This window comes from Plecotus auritus (assembly GCF_963455305.1).
Source record: "Plecotus auritus genome assembly, chromosome: 7".
Classification (NCBI taxonomy): Eukaryota; Metazoa; Chordata; class Mammalia; order Chiroptera; family Vespertilionidae; genus Plecotus; species Plecotus auritus.
The window spans coordinates 134,941,582-134,960,668 of record NC_137774.1 but is presented as its reverse complement, the minus strand read 5'-3'; the positions used below and the strand labels follow the sequence as shown (position 1 = coordinate 134,960,668).

At 46.9% G+C, this 19,087-nt stretch overlaps 1 protein-coding gene across 6 annotated transcripts in view; it reads left to right on the top strand.

Annotated features, from left to right (window-relative positions):
• PDE8B (phosphodiesterase 8B) overlaps positions 1 to 19,087 on the top strand; it is a 220,763-nt gene that overhangs the window by 126,569 nt on the left and 75,107 nt on the right. For all 6 annotated transcript variants that reach the window (XR_013961211.1, XM_080680280.1, XM_080680281.1 and 3 more), the window contains exons 3-6: positions 4,485 to 4,675; positions 8,330 to 8,389; positions 10,629 to 10,686; positions 14,898 to 14,986. Coding sequence is in view for 5 of the 6 variants with exons in the window: in XM_080680280.1 (XP_080536406.1) it covers positions 4,485 to 4,675; positions 8,330 to 8,389; positions 10,629 to 10,686; positions 14,898 to 14,986 (398 nt within the window). In the remaining variant the exon portion in view is untranslated. The remainder of the gene's footprint in view (positions 1 to 4,484; positions 4,676 to 8,329; positions 8,390 to 10,628; positions 10,687 to 14,897; positions 14,987 to 19,087) is intronic.

Sequence of the window (19,087 nt, the reverse complement as noted above, 5' to 3'; positions counted from 1 at the left end):
AGCAAGCAGGACCACAGAGGGAAGAGGCAGGGTTGGTCAGGAGAGGGAGAGAGCAAGGGGGAAATGTAGGCAAGAGCCTTTATTGTGGTTTCTGTGGGAAGGAATGGTGAAGCAGGGTAAGCAGGTTTGGCTAGTTTGAGTCATTTCAGGGCTGTCTGGGGCCTATGGGTGGCCCCTGGCTGTCTGGTCCCTGGCCCTGGAGTCATAGTGGTGCAGAGTGGTAGACGCGGTAAAAGAGGTGGTGGGTATGGGCTCTGATGGGTTTGCGCATGGAAAGTGCATTCCTAGCCGGCCAGGGTCAGCCAGGCTCAGACGTCAAAGCATCAGAAATACAGAGAACAACAAGGCATGAAAAATACAGCTCCCCACTTTCAATCAGTCTTGTAAGTTTCCATGTGAAATCCAGATTAAGTTCCTAAAATGACCCATAAGGCCTTACCAGACTCTAGCCCTGGGCTGTGAACGTGACTCTTTCCCACCCTCCCAGCCTCGCATCCGCCCCTCTGTCGCGCTGGCTTCCCTGCAGTTCCCTGAGCACAGCAGGCGTGCTTCCCACTGTTGGGCCCATGGAACTGTTCCCTCAGCTTGGAATGCTTTCCTTCGGACATCAACTTGGTTTACTTTTCTATTTCCTTCAGGCATTTGCTTGTTGCTTTCTTAGTGAAACCTGCCCTAACCACCTACTAATCCTGCCAGCAACAAGCCACTTTTTAAAAATTTTTTTTTCTTTATTGATTAAGGTATTACATATGTGTCCTTATTGCCCCATTGCCCGCCCCCCTCATGACCTCACCCCCCTGGTGTCTGTGTCCATTGGTTAGGCTTATATGCATGCATACAAGTCCTTTGGTTGATCTCTCCCTCTTACCCCCACCCTCCCCTACCTTCCCTCTGAGGTTTGATGGTCTGATCGATGCTTCTCTGACTCTGGATCTGTTTTCATCAGTTTATGTTGTTCATTATATTCCATAAATGAGTGAGATCATGTGATACTTATCTTTCTCTGACTGGCTTATTTCGCTTAGCATAATGCTCTCCAGTTCCATCCATGCTGTTGCAAATGTTAAGAATTCCTTCTTTTTTATAGCAGGGTAGTATTCCATTGTGTAGATGTACCACGGTTTTCTAATCCACTCATCTGCTGATGGGCACTTAGGCTGTTTCCAAATCTTAGCTATGGTGAATTGTGCTGCTATGAACATAGGGGTACATATATCCTTCCTAATTGTTGTTTCTGGTTTCTTGGGATATAGTCCTAGAAGTGGGGTCACTGGGTCAAATGGGAGTTCCATTTTCAGTTTTTTGAGGAAACTCCATACTGTTCTCCACAGTGGCTGCATCAGCCTGCATTGCCACCAACAAGCACACCCTGCTCCACAGATTTTACACAGCGCTCATCACTTTCAATAATCCATACCATTTGCTTACTTACTGTGCCTATTGTTTATTGCTTGTCCCTCCACCACTACACTGAAAGGGGTCTGTATTTCATTTGTGGGCATACTCTAAGCAATTAAAAACAGTGTCTGACACAGAGTAGGCACTCAGGAAATATTAGCTGAATGATGACATTATTGTTCTGAAAGTGGAACTGTCCAGTTTTTTAAGAACACATAAGACATGTGAAGTTAATACCTGTAATGATGCCCAACATGGGAAGGCAGTTGTGTTCTTATTAGATTAGTCAAATACTGAGGCACAGTGGTATAAAGGAAGCAGAAAGTACTGGGTCTCTTACTTAGCAATCCATAAATCAGCCAGACCACTGAGAGACAAGAAGTTTTGTCACCGTTTCTGAGTTTTAGGGTCTGCATATCGAGTTTCCCATGTTAATAGCACAGCTCCATAAGTAAAGGGCTATTGCCTTTTTGCACGAAGCAGTTTATTCTGCCCGGTTTTGTTCACTGCAGCTCCCTCGGGAATGATTGTATGTGAAGGATTTCCTTTCGCTATCAAAATCCACAAGGCTGTGCCCTTCACTTCTCTTGGAAGAGTCACCTCCCACTTCTTCCTAGAAGTAGCTCTGTGGCCGAAGGTTTTTAGGAGCACCCGGGACTGAGGAGGGACTGACCCTTGCCCAGAGTGGGCCCTTAATAAGTGTGGCTTCAAGCCACATGCTAAGAAGGAAATGTCAAAATCATGCTGGAAAGTATTATTTTTCTGGAACATGGCTTTCAGAAAACAGGAAGTGATTCAGTGTAAAACTAATGACATTGATGATACAGTCAGGTATTTCATGATGGTAAGGAATTATTGGAGAGGTTTAGGTATGAGCTGGTATTATGGGTTTTTAAATTTTTAATTATATTTTTTCCATCACTGTTTATCCCCTCTTCCACCTCCACCCACCCCCTGCAATCACCACACTGTTATCCATGTTCATGAGTTCTCTCTTTTTTGTTTTTGAAAAGAGCCTTTATCTTCAACAGGTGCATATGGATGAAATGATATGATGTGCGAGATGTGCAAAGTAAAACAAGAGTTGGGAAAGTGGGTAGGGGTAGAGATGCAACCAGACTGGCCAGGAGCTGGTTGTTGCTGAAGCTGGGTGGTGGGTACAGGAGATTTATTATATTATTGTTTCTGTGTTTTATATATTGCCAATTTTCAGTTAACAAAACATTCTTAAGATATAGTTGTAATGGTAGGACAGTATTTCTCCTTCTGATATTAAATGAAACATATTCAGTATTTCATCATGAAGAATGATATTGGCTATTGCCTTAAAGGAAGAGTCTTCCAGTTAAGAAACTACCCTTCTGTTTCTCATTGTTTAAGCCAGAAGTGGATACTGAGGAATAATACGGGCCATGTCATGAGGTTATTATGTTTTTCTTTTCTTTTTTGTATTTTAGAGGATGTTTATTAAAGCTGGGGTCAGTGAAACAAGGAAGAGACTAGGATAACAAGAGAGGGACTAGGTGGGGAAATGAGCCTAGTATGGGCAGCTTTGGCTCGCTAAGAAGTCAGAGAAAAGGGGATCTTGGGGAAAGGTCTGGAAGTTATCCTGGACGAACTGCTGCTGCCCATTGCTGCCCTGGTTGCAAGTCTGGTGGGGTCCCTTAGAGTTTAGGAGATGCATGGCTGTGGGGAAGAAGAGAGGGAGGAGAAGGGGTGGGCGTGTTCTAGGGGAGCAAGAGCACACACTAGGATCTCTCTTTTTTTTTATTTATTAATAAAAAAAATCTCTTATTTATTGATTTTTAGAGGCGGCGGGGGGCGGGTAGGGAGAAAGAAAGATAAACAGATGTGAGAGCAGAACCTTAATCAGCTGCCTCCTGCATGCCCCCTACCAGGGGTCGAACCTCAACCTGGGCATGTGCCCTGACCAGGAATCAAACCAGCAACCTTTTGGTGCATGGGACTATGCCCAACCAACTGAACTACACTGGCCAGGGCATGACCTTCGTTTTGAGGGCTTTTAAAGGCTGGGCATTTAGGTCTTAGGAGAGTCTCTCAATAGAACATTCATCAGTTTTATGCTGTTGTACCAAAATGAGATTTAGTCTCTTAACTTCATCTGTCCTTGGGGGTGGTTGGCAAATGGCACTACATGTGGTTTTTTTAATTGGACCTGTTGCTGTGATGTAGTCTTGTTCCTACTAATAGTAAATACCTCTTGCATTTTGCAGAAACCCCTACAAGTAGTTATCCTTTCACGCATCAAATATTTACTGAGCAGCTAGTACTAAGTGCCAGCCCATTGCAGGCACGGGGGTACAGCAGGGAAGGAGATTAGGAAGGTCTTTGCTGATCCGAAGTTCAATTCTAGTGGAGAAGATAGACTATAAGCAAGTAAACAAATGAACAAGTTCAGGTGATGGTAAGGCTGTCTCTGGCGGCCAGAAAACCTGGGTCCTGGAGCCCAGGGAGGAAGAGGGGAACGCGGTGTGCAGTACTGCCACCTTCTTTTCATGGTTGGGACTGCGCCCAGTTTGGCTCCAACTTTCACGGTTCATGATTATTCATTCCATGTTACGGCAAGAGTTGGTGTTAGAATTAGTTTTCCAGGTTGTTTTGAGTCCCTTTCCTTTCTTATATCTTTATATGGATTTAAGTCCCAAGTTCAGAGAGGTGGCCTCCAGGTACCATGAGGCAAACACCACCTGCACCAGAGCCAAAGAGGTGTATATGTGAGCCAGGGTCTAACCTGTGCTAAGTATCCTGTTCATCATTTCACCACCTTATCTGTTTAAAAACAAAGCCTCTTGGGAAATTAAAAGTAAATAACCACCAGCAGCGTGACTGAGCACCTATTCCGTGCTCATTCAAGTCTCACAACAGGCTGCGTGACACGGCTGCTCTCACACCCGACAGAGGAGAAACTGTGGGCCCCAGAGAGGAAATGCTTGTTCAAAGACACACTGGAAGCTGTTGGAGGAGCTGGGGTTCGAACCCAGGCAGCTTCGCTCCAGAGGCCTGTTTTTAATGCCGTCTCTAAGGATGATGACTGCTGTTAAGGTGCTCCTATCTGTGTGTTCCAGGTTTTGCTGATCTTTGCCAAGGAGGACAGTCAGAGTGATGGATTCTGGTGGGCCTGTGACAGAGCCGGTTTCAGATGCAACATCGCCCGGACTCCAGAGTCAGCCCTTGAATGCTTTCTGGATAAACATCATGAAATTATTGTGATCGATCACAGACAGGCTCGGAACTTCAGTGCAGAGGCTGTGTGCAGGTACCTTCCTTAATCTCATATGCTTAGTAGATGTCCACTCAGCCTGAAATGAGTTCATTTGTAGGTGTCTTTAGTTCCATCCCATAGGTTTCTAAAATACGTGTTGGTGTTCCTAAGCAGTTTATTCAGCTTTCTGTGATGAAAGCTGTAGCTCCGCCTATAGATTTATCTCACCTTTTCTATTTTTTTGCATTTGAGTTCCGATGTATTTAGAGGTGTGAGCTGGGTGCTACTGAAAACTGCAGGATTTCTGCCCCCCCTCCCCGAGTTTTTGCTCATGTTTCTCTCTCTCGCTCTCTCTCTCACACACACACACACACAAATACATTAAAATTCACACAGTTCTTATTATACAGATATGGTTTGGATGTAAACCAGATATTTTAATCTTAAATATTCTGCACCAAAATGAGCATCAGAAATGTGTGAAATATACATTTTCCCCTGCCTGACACAGATGGGTGGATCCGACAGCAGCCACAGGGCGAAGGCAGCCACTTTGCAGCTGGAGAAAATCTTCCAGGGACCCACACCCCCACTTGTTTACAGAAACGCTTGCTCTGGGGAGGAAACGCATGCCTGATCATAAATAAACGCAGCCCTCAGAGTTCGCGCTGGATGAACCGATCCCTTTAGCAGAAGTGGAATGCTTTGAAGCGAAACAGGAAGAGGTCACTAATTAAATGCTAGGCCAGGGTGGACTCCAGTTACATATGGAGCTGGAATTTTCTTGAAAATAGTAAATGGCGTGAAAGGTAGGGGCATGGCTTCTTAGAGCCTTGGGTACCCTGACGAGAAACGAGGGGAAGCTTCTCATCACAGGCTTCGCTTTGCTAGTCTTTGACAGTTTTCCGTTTCCCAAAGCATTTTTCTTAAGGAACCTATTTTAAAATGTCTTATTGGTCTCAAGTAATTTTATCTTCCTGCGTAGGAATATTTGCCTACTTATTATGTATATTCATAAATAAAATGTATCATAAAATATTTGGAAGATATTTTTAGTGATTAGGAACATTTCTCCTTTTTAAATGATTTTCAGGATAGAATTGGGTCCTTGATAATTACGTTTGTCTTCTTTCCCTTGTCTTGACTGATTTTGTGATAGATACTACAGTCCTTTGTGCATACATAGATTGATTTAAGATGAGCTTCAGGTGTAAAAAGAAGGAATTAATAGGAAGAATTCTTTTAATTCAGGCAAAGACTCATTTTAGCAGAACAGCATTACAATCTTCCTGGAATATAAGGGAATCGAGTTCTGTTTCCTAATAAGTGTACGTCTGTCCTGGCAGCACAGAAAAGCAATGGGGGTCTGTGCAGTGCAGGAGCCGGGTGCATGCCTGCTGGTGTGCTTACCACTGTCACTGGTCACCTTGAGGGTGCCCCGATTCCTGACTGCCTGACTGCCAGGACGTGTTCCCTAGGATGAGCTGGGACATGCTCCCAGCAAACGTGCACTCTATTGTCATCTGTGGTCCAGGATCCCTGGCTTTTGAGCTAGACTGGATCTTAGCTTAACACACTTCCTTGGACCCCTGCCCTGTTGGTCCCCAGGCTCCCCCTTAGTCCTCTCAACCAGGAAGAGGTCCAGGTGCCTCTGACCACACCAGTTCCTCTGGAGGACTGAGAGGGAAGAGGGAAGCAGCAGGAAGCAACCCCAAGATGAAGCCAGTCTCAAAGAAGCTAAGCGAGTGTGTGCTCCAGTCCAATTATGTTCATAGCAGAGTTTGAGCCTCTTGCCTATGGCCCACCCCTTTGAATGTAGCCCAGAAGGTACTCTTGACGCCTCATTGGGGAGGAAGAGCTGAAGGAAGGTGAGAAATGCTCGGTGTTTTCTGAGATTAGAGCTCACCTCTGAAACTCTGCGTTTTTTTCATTAGGTGTTAACTGGTACTTCTGCTGAGAATTCAGTAGGCTACTAGGTAGAAAATACGGTAGCTTCTCTTCACCAGGACTGTCCTGTGTGCTGCCTGGGCAGTCGCCTGTGCTCACATTGGAGGCTATTAGTGACTCACAGGGAGGTCAGGCACTGTCTGCAAAGGCATTTGCCATTCAACTATTTATTCAGCAGGGGAGCCTGCACTTCCCAGGAAGACAGCAGCTGTCATTTTCTCAAGCCTTCTACCCACAGAGGGAGGCCTCAAGGAATAGGAAACGGGGAAGGTACATTTTTGAGAAAGGTTAGGAAATTCTGGAGCTGAAGAGGATCAAGCAGTATGAGCTGGCTCTCCCCGGGAGAGCAGTAGTGCAAACATGTTAACATGGAGAGGACCTGAAATCCCAGGAGCTAGAAAGAAAACTAATACATGTTGTTTCACAAATTATTTGGGAGCAGCCCTGATGCTTCTGTTCTGGGAGATGGTGGCTCTCCTTTGAGCCATATTAAAACAACCAGAGGCCAGAGCAAGGAGATGGGTCAGAACAAGCATTCATTTTTATACCAAGATTTGAGTAGGTGGCACTTTATTAAAAGCTCACCCAGCCCTGGTCAGTTTGGCTCAGTGGTTAAAGTGTTGGCCCTCGGACTGAAGGGTCTCGGGTTCAATTTCTGGTCAAGGGCATGTACGCAGGTTGTAGGTTCCATCCCGGCACCCAATTGATGTGTCTCTCTCACGTTGATACCTCTCTCTCTCTCTCTCTCTCTCTCTCTCTCTAAAAAATCAATGGAAAATATATCCTTGGGTGAGGATTTAAAAAAAAAAAAGTTGACCCATTTCATGACCCCTGACCAGAATAATACAGAATCTGAGCTGTACCATTCAAAACACATTTTCTAAGAAGACTCACCGACCTCTAAAGTCTACATCCTTACATGTCTTAATCTCGTTAAATTCCAAGGGAATAAACTAACAATACAGAGGTGGTGACAGTTGCCATATTACAACATTTCTCAGCCCCAGTCGTTTAAAGTATCAGAGGACAAACAACAGTGCAACTGGGAAATTGGGGTGGGTCTGTGTATCATTTAATACATTTTAGTCTGCATTTGTATATCCAGCTGTCAGCAAGTACTTTCATTTTTCTGAACTAACTACTATTTTAAAAGAAAAAAGATCCAACCCAATTACCTCCCCAAGTACAAACTGATAACCAGAGAATTGTAGGACTGCCAGTTTTTTTGTGTTTTTTTTTTTTGCAGAGTAGAATTTCAGTCAGAAAACATGGAATTTAAGTGGGATTTGACGATTTTTGAAGTGGAAAATTGGCAGATCTGACCTATTGGATAATTGCCTGGGAGTTAAAAAATTCTTTTTTTTTTAATAACACAAAGAGATTGTCTTGATCCACAAGGACATCTTTCTTTGTTGTCTTTCACGTGGACTTTTTCTGTTTTTTGTTTTTTTAGTTTAGTGGACTGTTTATTAAAGAAGTTTCAGGTTTACAGGAAAATTGTGCAGGGTCCAGACTGTTCCTACAGTTCCTATCTACCCCCTACCCTCCAGTTTCCCTTATGAACATCTTGCATTCACGTGGTGCTTTGTTAGAGTGTTTCAGTTGCAGTTAACGTTCAATCCTGTGCTAGTGCCTGGTGTACAGCAGAGTTGTTCTTCAGGGGAAGATCTGATGTGCCGTTTTCAGTGTGAAGTGGTTTCACATGGGTTTAATGTAGCACAGCCGAGGTCACCTGGTCTGACTTGGCACCTTCTGTTGCAGGTCGATCCGGGCCACAAATCTCGCGGAGCACACGGTGATCCTCGCGGTGGTTTCACAAGCGTAAGCTCGCCTCCCACCCCTGCTGGGAACCGTCCCGTTCTTGCTGAGACATTTGCCTGATGTCATCCAGTCTCGGAGCTGGAAAAACAATGGCATGTCCTTGGCCCTACAGCAGCAACCTTAGATCTTGCTTTGGGTTTTTTTGTTTGTTTGTTTTGCAAGTTTCTGGAAATATTTAGGTTTTCTCCCTATCATATCGAATTCCTGCTGCAACATACACACCTCAGGAAAAAATGGCTACTTCATCATATGCTGGAAATGAATGCAAAATGTGTGAAGGAGGAGATCTGGAAAGAACACAATTCCAGTTTATCTTTTTTTTTTCTTTAAGGAAAAGAGATGGGAGAGAAAAAAAAAAAGAATGCTTGTTTTTCACTTAAGAGGAAACAAATGGTAGTGTGAGAACAAAGAGGCACTAAATCCACTGCAAGAAAAGGGCTGTGCCGTTTATGTTTTGGGACAGTTATGTGGCTAGAAGCAGGACTAGGATGCATGCCAATGTTGGAAGGCAGGAAAGAGGAATTAAGCTGTAGGTACAAGATTGTGGGTTGAGAAACTGCTCTGCTGGGTTCATTGTCTGAAATGGCCAGCACTTAGAATGAAAGATCTAGAAGGAAAAAGTTGTTTTTACAAGCTACAGTGGTTGGAATCTTTGCAAGTATCAAATGTTATAGTCAAGTAATGGCCATCATTAGCTTCGGAGAGAAGAAGACCTTAATTAGGGCCTAGGATCTTCTGGACTTGGACCCATGTGGCAAAGGGCACGGATTCTGCAAGGAAGGAACTGACAAGCCAGCAACTTGGGAGCGTTTACCCCCAGGCCAGCCCGGGACAGGGGAGAGTGGAAATACTCCATTCCAGAGCCATGTCCTGGCTTCAAAGTTTTGGCCTAACCGAAGACTTCTACTGACCTGGTGCTCCCTGAGTCTCTTGTTCAGAGCTGTGTCTTTTCACTGATACCTGCCACGGGCTGAGGGGCAAGGAAAGTGCAGAAACTGTCCCAGTGGTTCCTCTCCACTCCGCCGTCCTGGTGGGAGATGGGGCTTCGAGGGGAACGATGAGGAGAACGAAGATGCACAGTCGTCCTTGTTCAGCCCTTTGGCTCGTGTTTTATCTATGGGGGCCCTGAGGTCCTGGGCATGGACACCAAATGTACACCAGGCCCCATAGCGTTTCCCCAAGCCTGGCTTGTTCCATGGGCCCAAGAACAAAGCACTCTTTTCTCACCCCTCCCCATTGTTTTAATATTTCATATAGAGAGAGTGATAATAAACATGGATTCTGAGTTTGTCCCACTCAGCATATGATATAGGGCATTATTAATGCCTCTAGAAACCGTTTTGTGCCCATCCTGACTTATCAGTCAGCCAAGGAGAACCCTGAGTTCCAGGAGAAGGAGCCAGGGAAGGCGGCCTCTCCCTGCAGGGCGGGCTCAGCTACAAGTGATGCCCCAGATAAGCACTGGGGTTTCCTTTCCTGTTTTCTGTCTGCTCCTCCACCCAATCCCCTCTTCCATTTTTCTCCCGTTTTCAAGGTGTGGTCTCCACGTTGCTTTCTGGCTGTTTCGAGGAAACCTTTTCTCTATCATAATGGTGACAGCCCGGCATGTCTCGTGGTAACCCACACCCACACCTTGCACTCAAACTGATGTTCTGAGACCCAACCTTAGACTCGGTATAGGAAACCTTCCCCTGAAATGAGTGACAGTAATCAATTTTTGTTCTCTTTCTTTCTAACTCAGCATTCCTCATGACACATCTTGCCCATTTGGCTGTTGGCTGTGGCAGCTTATAATGCCTGTTGCCTTCCTCGAGCTGAGAGCTGGACCCAGCGAGGTCTTGGGGAGTGGGAGTTGTGCTTTCAGAGGGGCTGGGGACAGCAAAGAGGACAGTAGTCTCTGGGATGAGCATTGCCCCTACTTGCCCCTTTGTGGGACTGCCCCATGCACTTGCTCCAACTCCAACGGCAGCTAGAGTGGGGGACAGCCACTCCCGTGCACCTGCAGCCATGCTCTCAGGCACACGGCTGGAGTTTTCCTTGCCATTATGTGCTTTTTGCATCTGGAAGTCAGTGTGGGAGTCAGGGTCCTTGAAGGCAGGTGTACCCGTGGGCACGTGCTGGTCAGGAAGTCACTCTGAGAGCCAGCGCCACGCTCGCCTCATTGCTCTCTCTCCACGTTTCAGTGTGAGGGACCCTGGTTTGTATCTGCTGAGTGACCACCTTTTCTGCTTTGCTGCAGATCGGGCGACCATGAAGAGGCCTCAGTCCTCCCTCTTCTGCACGCAGGCTTCAGCAGGGTACGTAGACGTGGGCCAGCACCTCCCTCTGGTGCAGGCACCTTCTCTAACTCTCCCAGCACAGCACAGCCAACATCGATGCATGACCCTAAGCCCCAGGGCGGGGGAGGCAGGGAGGGAGGGAGGAAGGAGCTGTTCTCATGGGATGGTAACGGGCAACTGTTGTCGGACTTCTTTGCCTTTTTCTCTCATAACTTCATGTATCTTAGCTACAGATACATAGGACATAAAGACACATCTTAGGTCAAAACTCTGTCGTCCCAAGGTTCTCTCGTTTAGTCCAGTTGGCTAGATTCATTGTGTACATGTGATTATGTGTAGGTGAGTCCACTAAGTGGGCACCCAGGCCTCGCGTTGGTCAGGGCCTGGTCAGAGCGTATGCCCAGGGACAGGCCCAGGACGGCCACCGCATCCTGTGAACTCCTGGTTTAAATCATAAGTTGTTTGAGTGACTACATGAATTAAACTGCTGTTCAACTTAACAGCGAAGATTGATTACTGCAAGGAGACTTACCAACAAACTAAAACCAAGCTTCCCTGGCATCTCCTGGTCTCTTGATGGGAGTAATCTGAATCTCAAATAGATGGAGCCACGCATCCTTTCCTTCAAAAATAGGACATTGCCTGAGCCTGTGAGCTGTGCAAGTGCCTTTGGGTGCTTTAAGGAATGGTACCTTGCAGCCCCTAGTTTAACAAACAATCCCGTCTTCGTGGTAGACCACCGAGAAGCAGAAAGGGAGAAATCGCCATGGGCAGCAGTTCTGTGCTTCAGTTGTTCCCTGCTTCGGTGTGGAGCGAAGTGCTCTGTGAAATAGGCAAGTAGCACAGCGGTTCACACGTGTCCTAGGAATGAGTGTTTCTCGTTAGCGGTATCGCTCACCTCACTTTCCTCTTGTCCGTCATCACGTCTCAGAGGCCGGCATTTGGTTCTGAAAGCTGTTCTCCACGCTGTGTCTCCGTGAGCGTGCAGAACAGTACTTCTGAGTTCTGCAAGAGGAATGCTGGTAGAGAAGCCTGAGACTTCTTTCTTCACTTAACAATGATCATTTCCTGGGAAATAACCTAAAATCATCCACAGGTTTCATAGGGGTGCAGTGGGTTTCATGTTGACACCCACTGCACCCCAGCCCAACATGGCCCTTGAGTTCTGAGGCAGGACCTCTTGGAGTGTGAGCACGCAGGTTCTCCTCCCCCGTGGGACCGCATTACGAAGGACAGCGGCGACACAGTGTGGGTGACATCCTCCAGGTCCCCTGTAGCTGCTGTCGGGTGCCCTTTTGGAATTTCGCTTTCGGCTCAGTGTTCCTACCTGTGACGGGTGTGGATTGTCATTTGGAGTGATACTGGGATTGCACATCTACTCACAGGAAAACTTAGGGAGAGCAACTGGCCCTCTTTGGGGGCAACGTGATATGGAAAATTTAGGAGGGAAAAGTTCCGTTGTTCCTTTTTACGTGCTTAGTAACCTGTCTGTGCTGCTCCAGAAGGTTTCCTTGCCCTCTGTCCAGATATGGAGATGCTTTCTGCCGTCAGCCTTGCTGAGTAAGACCCATAGTGGGAGCAGGAAACACGAGACCTGTCATGGACACCTGTGTTCTTTCGTGCTGGGTCTGATCGAGGCCTTTGCCAGCTGGGTCAGGGTGCCCCCACATAGTTGGGGCGCTTTCCAAGGGAAGCACATCGCACCTACCAATGCTTTCCCTCCTGAGTTACTGTGAAACGAGATCCGCTGAGATTGCTCTCCGGGTGGCTGCCCTCCTTTTTTGGGCAAAACCTTGTCTTTGGCAACACTCTACCCAACCACCCATCCAAACATGCCAGCGAGTCTGCCTTCCGTGAGGTAGTTCCCCATCTCTGAGTTGTTTTGATTGTATGAAATCATCTGGTGAGACTCAGCCTGTGTTGCTAGCCGATGGGCCGGCGCTTCAGACTCTGGGTCCCTGCGTAGGGATCCAGGAACAAACTGTGCCGTGAACATCCCACGGCAGCTCCTGGAAGCCTCTCGCTGCGCGTGAGGGGCGAGGCTGCTGCTCCGTGCCCTCCGAGCCTGTTAGGAACCAGTGCCTTAGCAAAGGGCGAGTGCAGCTGTTTTTATGTCAGCTGTTGCGTCCCTCTCTTTGTATTTGAAATGGTGCACAGTCCGTTGAACAAGTATTCCTGGAGCACTGACATGTGCAACGCTGCGCTAGGCGTGCCGGTCACAGTTCCGGGGAGAAATGGACAGCTCAGATTTATTATCAGTTCGGCTCCATTCTGGGCAACTAATTTCATCCTCGTCTACAAATGAGAGGCTGGGGATTTCCTTCATTTTTGCAGGAGAGAAGACAGGTGAAATAGCTTGCCAGAGCTCATACTCACTGCAAAGTCAAGATGCCAGCTCCATGCTGGGCCCACTAAAGTGGTGTTTCTCAAACTGTCTGTGGACATCAGTGGGCCAAACGCTCTTCACAGGTGTTCCTTGGCAAAGGCTTCTGTGGTCAAATCAGTTTGGGAAACCAGTGAGGCCTCTCTCCCCTCCCGCAGCCCTGAGCATGCACAGCCTACATCAGCAGCACGGCGCCCCGGCCTCCTGAAGGCCGGGAGGGCCTGTGCTGAAGAAGCGGGCCCACATTTCTGCAAGTGGGCCCAGGAACCTGAACTTTTAACAACAGGCCCAGGTGAAGGATGCTGAAGTTGGAAGACCACTGCTTTTCATCCACTCAAATCATTCCAGAGATAGGGGCTCACTACACTCTTGAAAATGCCTAAAAGATAAGGCACTGGCATCTTCCATTACCTTTAGTCCACAAAACACTCACTTAGTACCAATTATGTACAAAGTGCTCCAGGGCTTAGAGACTGTCACCTGCAGTGGAAGTTCTTAGACTTAAAGAAAAGTAAATATAAAAAAACCATTTCTTAGATAGGAAAGTGATAATATCACACAGAACATGCAAACACACAACACGCTGAAAACCCAGGGGAAATGAGCCAAAATTAACAACAGCTGCAGCTTGTGATCCTGTCAGTGATTTGGGGATTTTCCTTTACATTTTCTGTATGTTGCACACTGTAAAATTAATGTGTGTTACATTTATAATTAGACATAGACGATCGTGGCCCGTCCCGAAGTTCATCCTGAACCCAACATGTTTAACTTCACCAAAGAAAGGGAAAGTGTTTCCTTCCTGTGTGTGTTCATGGCGGAATCCCCCTTTCCTTCATCCTTCCCAGCTTCCACCTGCAACGGTGGGGACCTGAGGCACAGGAGAGTCGGGGCTTCAAAGGTGCTCCCCAAGGAGAAGCCATCCACACTAGATAGTGGAAGTGTGTGTGTGTTTGGGGCGAGGGGAGGAGGAGGAGGAGGAGGGGGGAGAGAGAGGGGGAGATGAGGGAAGAGAGTGCAATGGGCACTCAGAAGATAAGAAAGGAAGCGAAGAAGGGCCTGTCCCCTCAAGACCATTCGCATTGTGGCTCACACCAAACACATCCAGTGTTATGTTTTAGAAGACTTTTTTTTTTTGTCCTTTACTAGTAGCCCTGCACACAAATCTGTGCGCCAGTAGCTCTCTGCGGGGCCTGGCCGCTCCACACCCACTGCCCAGAGGCTCTCCGCGGCCTGGAGGCCCATCCACAGCTGAACGAGAAACGCTTGCCTTGTCGCTGCGGTGACGAAGCAAGCATTCCACCAGGCCGCTCCCGCTGCCTGCTCTCAGCGACTGCCCCCTCCCTCCAGGACTGGGGGGCTGAGAGGACTGGGCGCTGCCATCTTGTGGCTATGGGCGGTGCCATCTTTGTGACGGAGTGATGGTTAATTTGCATATTACCCTTTTATTAAATAGGATTGTTTAAAGTATTACATATAATATTACACATGTCTCCTTTTTCCCCCATGGACCTCTCCCTGGCCACCCCCATGCCCTAGAAGACTTTTACTAGTGCAATATAAAGCACAGGTGTTTCTGCAATTAGCAAGGCTGCCTTTATTTTCCTGTCAGTATGCATCATGAAGTTTTTCCCACCTTTGTTACAAAAGGAGTTAAGTGTACAATAGCCCATGCTGTGTTTAAACAAGCATTTCAAACACCTTGACAACTGTTTGATTTCATCTTATCCACTATTTGTCTTATGTAACAGAGTAACTTGGGTAGGGAAAACTGTTAAGCTTCTTTATTTGACTCCGAAAGAAGTGATTGTATCTGTCTTACGAGTTATGTTTGCTTTCTTTTCAGAGATTTATGGAGAATAGCAGCATCATTGCCTGCTATAATGAACTGATTCAAATAGAGCATGGGGAAGTTCGCTCGCAGTTTAAACTCCGGTATGTAGCCAGACAACACGGGACCCGGGGTAGCAGCTCCGGAGAGGAGCCGGGGTCCTGCTCACAGGCTCCTGGCTCAGTCACAGGGACTGTGAAGCCGTTCAACAAGTAACGGTAGCCGGTACAGCAGAATCTAAACTGGGAGCCCTTTGTTATTATGAAATAAATTAGAAGCATTTCTTATTTTGGCAGTATTTTCCACTATTTACAGCAGTTTTAAAATTGTATCCTGGGAAAAGTGCTGTTTAATTTTTGTACAATTAGATCGAGATTAAGAGTAGCCTTTTAGGATTACTTTCTGCTTACTACTTTCAACATGTGTAAATTCCTCCATGGATTGTTATGGATAGGGGCAAACCAATGGGCATGTTTATTACGCTTACCATAATAATTGCTGTGTAACCGTGATAGCGATTTCATGAAACCCGTTTGTGGCCTCCAAGCATGAAGTATCTTTAAGAGGCTGATTTCAGGTCTCTAAAGAGGCTGCTCTCTGGTGCTCGCTTCTGGATGGGATTGTCTGAGGGTCTGGCCAGAGCTCTGGGCCGTGGGATGTTCTGCTTCTGGGGCATCTTGGAATGCCAAGGTCCTAGCTCATGCCTGGTTTGGCTCAGGCTCCACTCCAGTATACTCTCTGGACCCTGATTTTTTCAACTTGCCCCCCTCAAGCAGAGAAAGAGGAGCGGACTGTGGAGGCTCTCCCCAAACTATGGTCCTCAGGGACTCAGGCCCTAGGATGCCAGAAAGTCTCAGCCTGGCTTCCCCCTCTGGCCAACTGCAAGGTCAGGAGGGTTTCGGGCTCAGCAAAAAAATGAGAAGGCATCTCACTGGAATGCTTATACTTCTTTTTATCTTGATTACTGAATTTGCATTCAAAGGGGACCAACCCCTTTTACACTTAAGTTTTCTCTGCCATTCTCAGTCCCCTGGGAGTAAAGTGTATTGGCATAAACCCACAGAGGCAGGTCCTTCTGGGGCTCGTCTGGTCAGGGAAGCTGCGTTTTGGTGGGTAGAGAGCTTTAAGAAACAGTCACTTTCTTAGATGGGAAAGTAATTAAGAAGAACCTCAGACAGTGGGAATTTAGGTATTTTAACAGTTTTTCGTGAGGAATATTGCCAAAGACTTTTGAATATGTAAATAATTAAATCCCTTGGTTTCTTCGTATCCACATATTTGTTAGCTACTGAGAACTTCATAGAATTTTTCAAGAAAAGCACATTGCCTTTACTTCAGAAATTAATGATTTTTATTATTGTGCATTGATGGTTTCTATTGCTGGAGGTCTCTACTGCTTTTAATTGAGGGTAAAAAGGCTTTGTGCTTTTTTAAAAAAATGTTTTCACAATGACTAGAATTAGAAAAAGAGAGATTTCATTTGGTTTAAATCTTTTACTGTGTCGTATCTACAAAAACATGAACAGATACCTTATTGCTTTGATAGGTAATTTTCTCCTTTTACTTTAGGTAATTGTGTGCGTTTCATTGGGCAACATTAAGTGTGATGGCACACGCCAGATGTCAGAGTGTGTGGGCGGAGGTAGCACTGGCAGCTTGAACTAAACATCCCCAGCCAGTCAGCACGAGGGCTTAAAGGAAGAGCTTCTGGTTATTTGCTAATGAAATCTGCTTAGAGCCAGGGCCTTAAAACTCTTCAAGGTTCATCAGACTCAGAACTTGGCAAATTTCCGAGTCCCTAACCCTGTGCAAGTCCCAGGACTTCTGTCTCTTCACTGACTGAAACGGCCCGGGGGAAAGGCTCACGTTCTCAATACAAGTCAGTGTGCAGTTGGCGAATGGACTTGACTCTGCAGGCAGTGGCCCCAGAAGGAGGGTTTGCCCAGCATATCCATCTCCTTACCCCTCACCCAGCTGAAGCTTGGCTGGCAAAGAGCCTCTCTTCCCAGCATGATGGCAGCCCCTCCCCCCGGCCCCCGTGGCGGGAGGGGGCCTGAGGGGTGATGTGTGTGTGATGGGGGAAGACGGGAGTTACAGGAGTTCTCCACCGGAGAAAGCCAGAGGAGGGCTAAGTGGTCTGCTTCTTCTGTTGCTTTTTGGCTGTTCTGCCTCAACTCTCCAGTTTCCTCCCCATTTTTGGAGGAGTGGGATGTGCCCAGGGTTTGACTCTCCCTGGGTCAATGCACTCTGCCCCCCCACCCCCACCCCTCACCCCAGACCATGACCTCCCCCCTCCCTAGGGCATTCAAGGACCTCTAAAGCCTCTACCGGCACCCCAGAGGCAGGCAGGCGACTGTCACTCGCTGCCGACTGGGAAAATGAGGCTCTTTATTATACAATGCCAGAATAATCATCGTCTAATTATATAATGCTTCCCCTGCAATTCCGCCCCCAGCTGCAGCTAAATCCGTGGCATGACTGGCATTCTGCAAGGACAGCCTGTGCTGTGAGGGTGGGGTGGGATGTGGAAGGCGCATCCTCCCGTCAGGTCTTCATGTGTGGTAACCACACTTAACCACGGGAAAAGCGAGGGTCACGTGAGCAAACAAAAACTGTCTAGTTTTAAAATTCCGTTTTATAGAATAACTCTTAAAAATAGGAGAGCTGCATCTCATTTCTGAGAGCATTTGATGAATTGCTTTATAGAACAGAAGAATTCATGAATGGGGAATGTCGAAGGAAATGATGACCATTTATCTCTAATCCTTACACATCTTCATTATGAAGACAACTGTGTTATCCAAAATACAGATAGGATTTATCTACTTCTTGGGAGTTGAAGCTGATTATACTAATGCAAGACCGGCTGTGTGCCATCGTTAGTCTGATCTCTGTTATCCAGGAGTTACACCCAAATCATGTTTATTTTACTCCAAGTCTTACGAAGGTAGCAGTCCTCAGTTTTAGATACATCATTTTCTAAAAGATGGGCAAAACTTTGTATTCTGTGGAACCCTGCATCTCTGTTATGAATGGACGTTTACAGAGAGCTACCGACACGTGGGCTCTGCGTGACCGCCTGGCGTCACAGGAGAAACGCAGCTATGAAGGCTTCGTGCACAGCCCAGCTGCTCTACTGCCCAGGAAGGTGCTGACCTTGCCTCCCTCCCCGCTCGCTTGCTCCCTATCCCTCCCAGACCCCTGCAGGGATGTGACTTTGTGTTCAGACTCTACAAGCCACCACCTTGTGCAGTCCTACCCTGTTCTAGGTGGCCTTGTGTGTGTGTGTGTGTGTGTGTGTGTGTGTGTGTGTGTGTGTGTAGATTCCAGAGTATCTTTGGTAGGACACAAGAGATTATGGAACCCAGCCACCTCAGCCACAGTTGACGGAGGAAAACACTGAGAACCAGAGAGACTGGATACGATTGGTCACAGCTCCCCAGTGTGTCGACTGTAGCGCTGGAGTAGAATCCAGGTGTCCTGCTTTCAGTCTAACGCACTCTGCCCTCGCCCCCCCCCCCCCCCCCCGCCACACACACACATACATCTTACACCACTGCGTTGCCTATAGACTTCATGCCCAGCCTCTCTAACACTTGCCTTCCCTCTGGACCTCTGAGGGCCTGAAGGAGGTGAGGGGGAATGGTTACCTCGCCTGCACGTCAGGAGTTTCCACACCAAGGTTACTTTTCCTTGCGCTGCTTTTCCCAATTTGCCAACTTCTTAACCTGAAGAAGACAAAAATCCATCTGAGGCACAGAGGAGAAAGTAAACGAAGCGAGGGCTCTTCTGCATGCAGAGTATTAATAATTAATAAAGGAATTAAATTCCGAAACTCTGAGAACACGATTCAAGTCGATGACCTCATTTTGCTGCAGGTTTATTCAAATAGAACCATCAGCCAAATTGGTTTAAAGCCACCGTCTAAACATTGCGCTCCAGGAGTGGGTCTCACCAATATCCTCGCACCCCACCTGTTGATAACAATTTGCTTTGTCCATTGGGCATTATACTTATTGAAGATCTTATACTTTGTGGATGATCCTACAGTGAATGTTTAATAGATAAATTTTGCAGATTGGAGGTAAGATCTTGTATAAAGTAGTCTCTTGAATTGACAGAAGCAATAGTACTCTGAAGTACCTGTTTGCATACCTAGTTGAGACACACAGGTACTTTAAGAAAACCCTTGGGCAAAAGAGGAA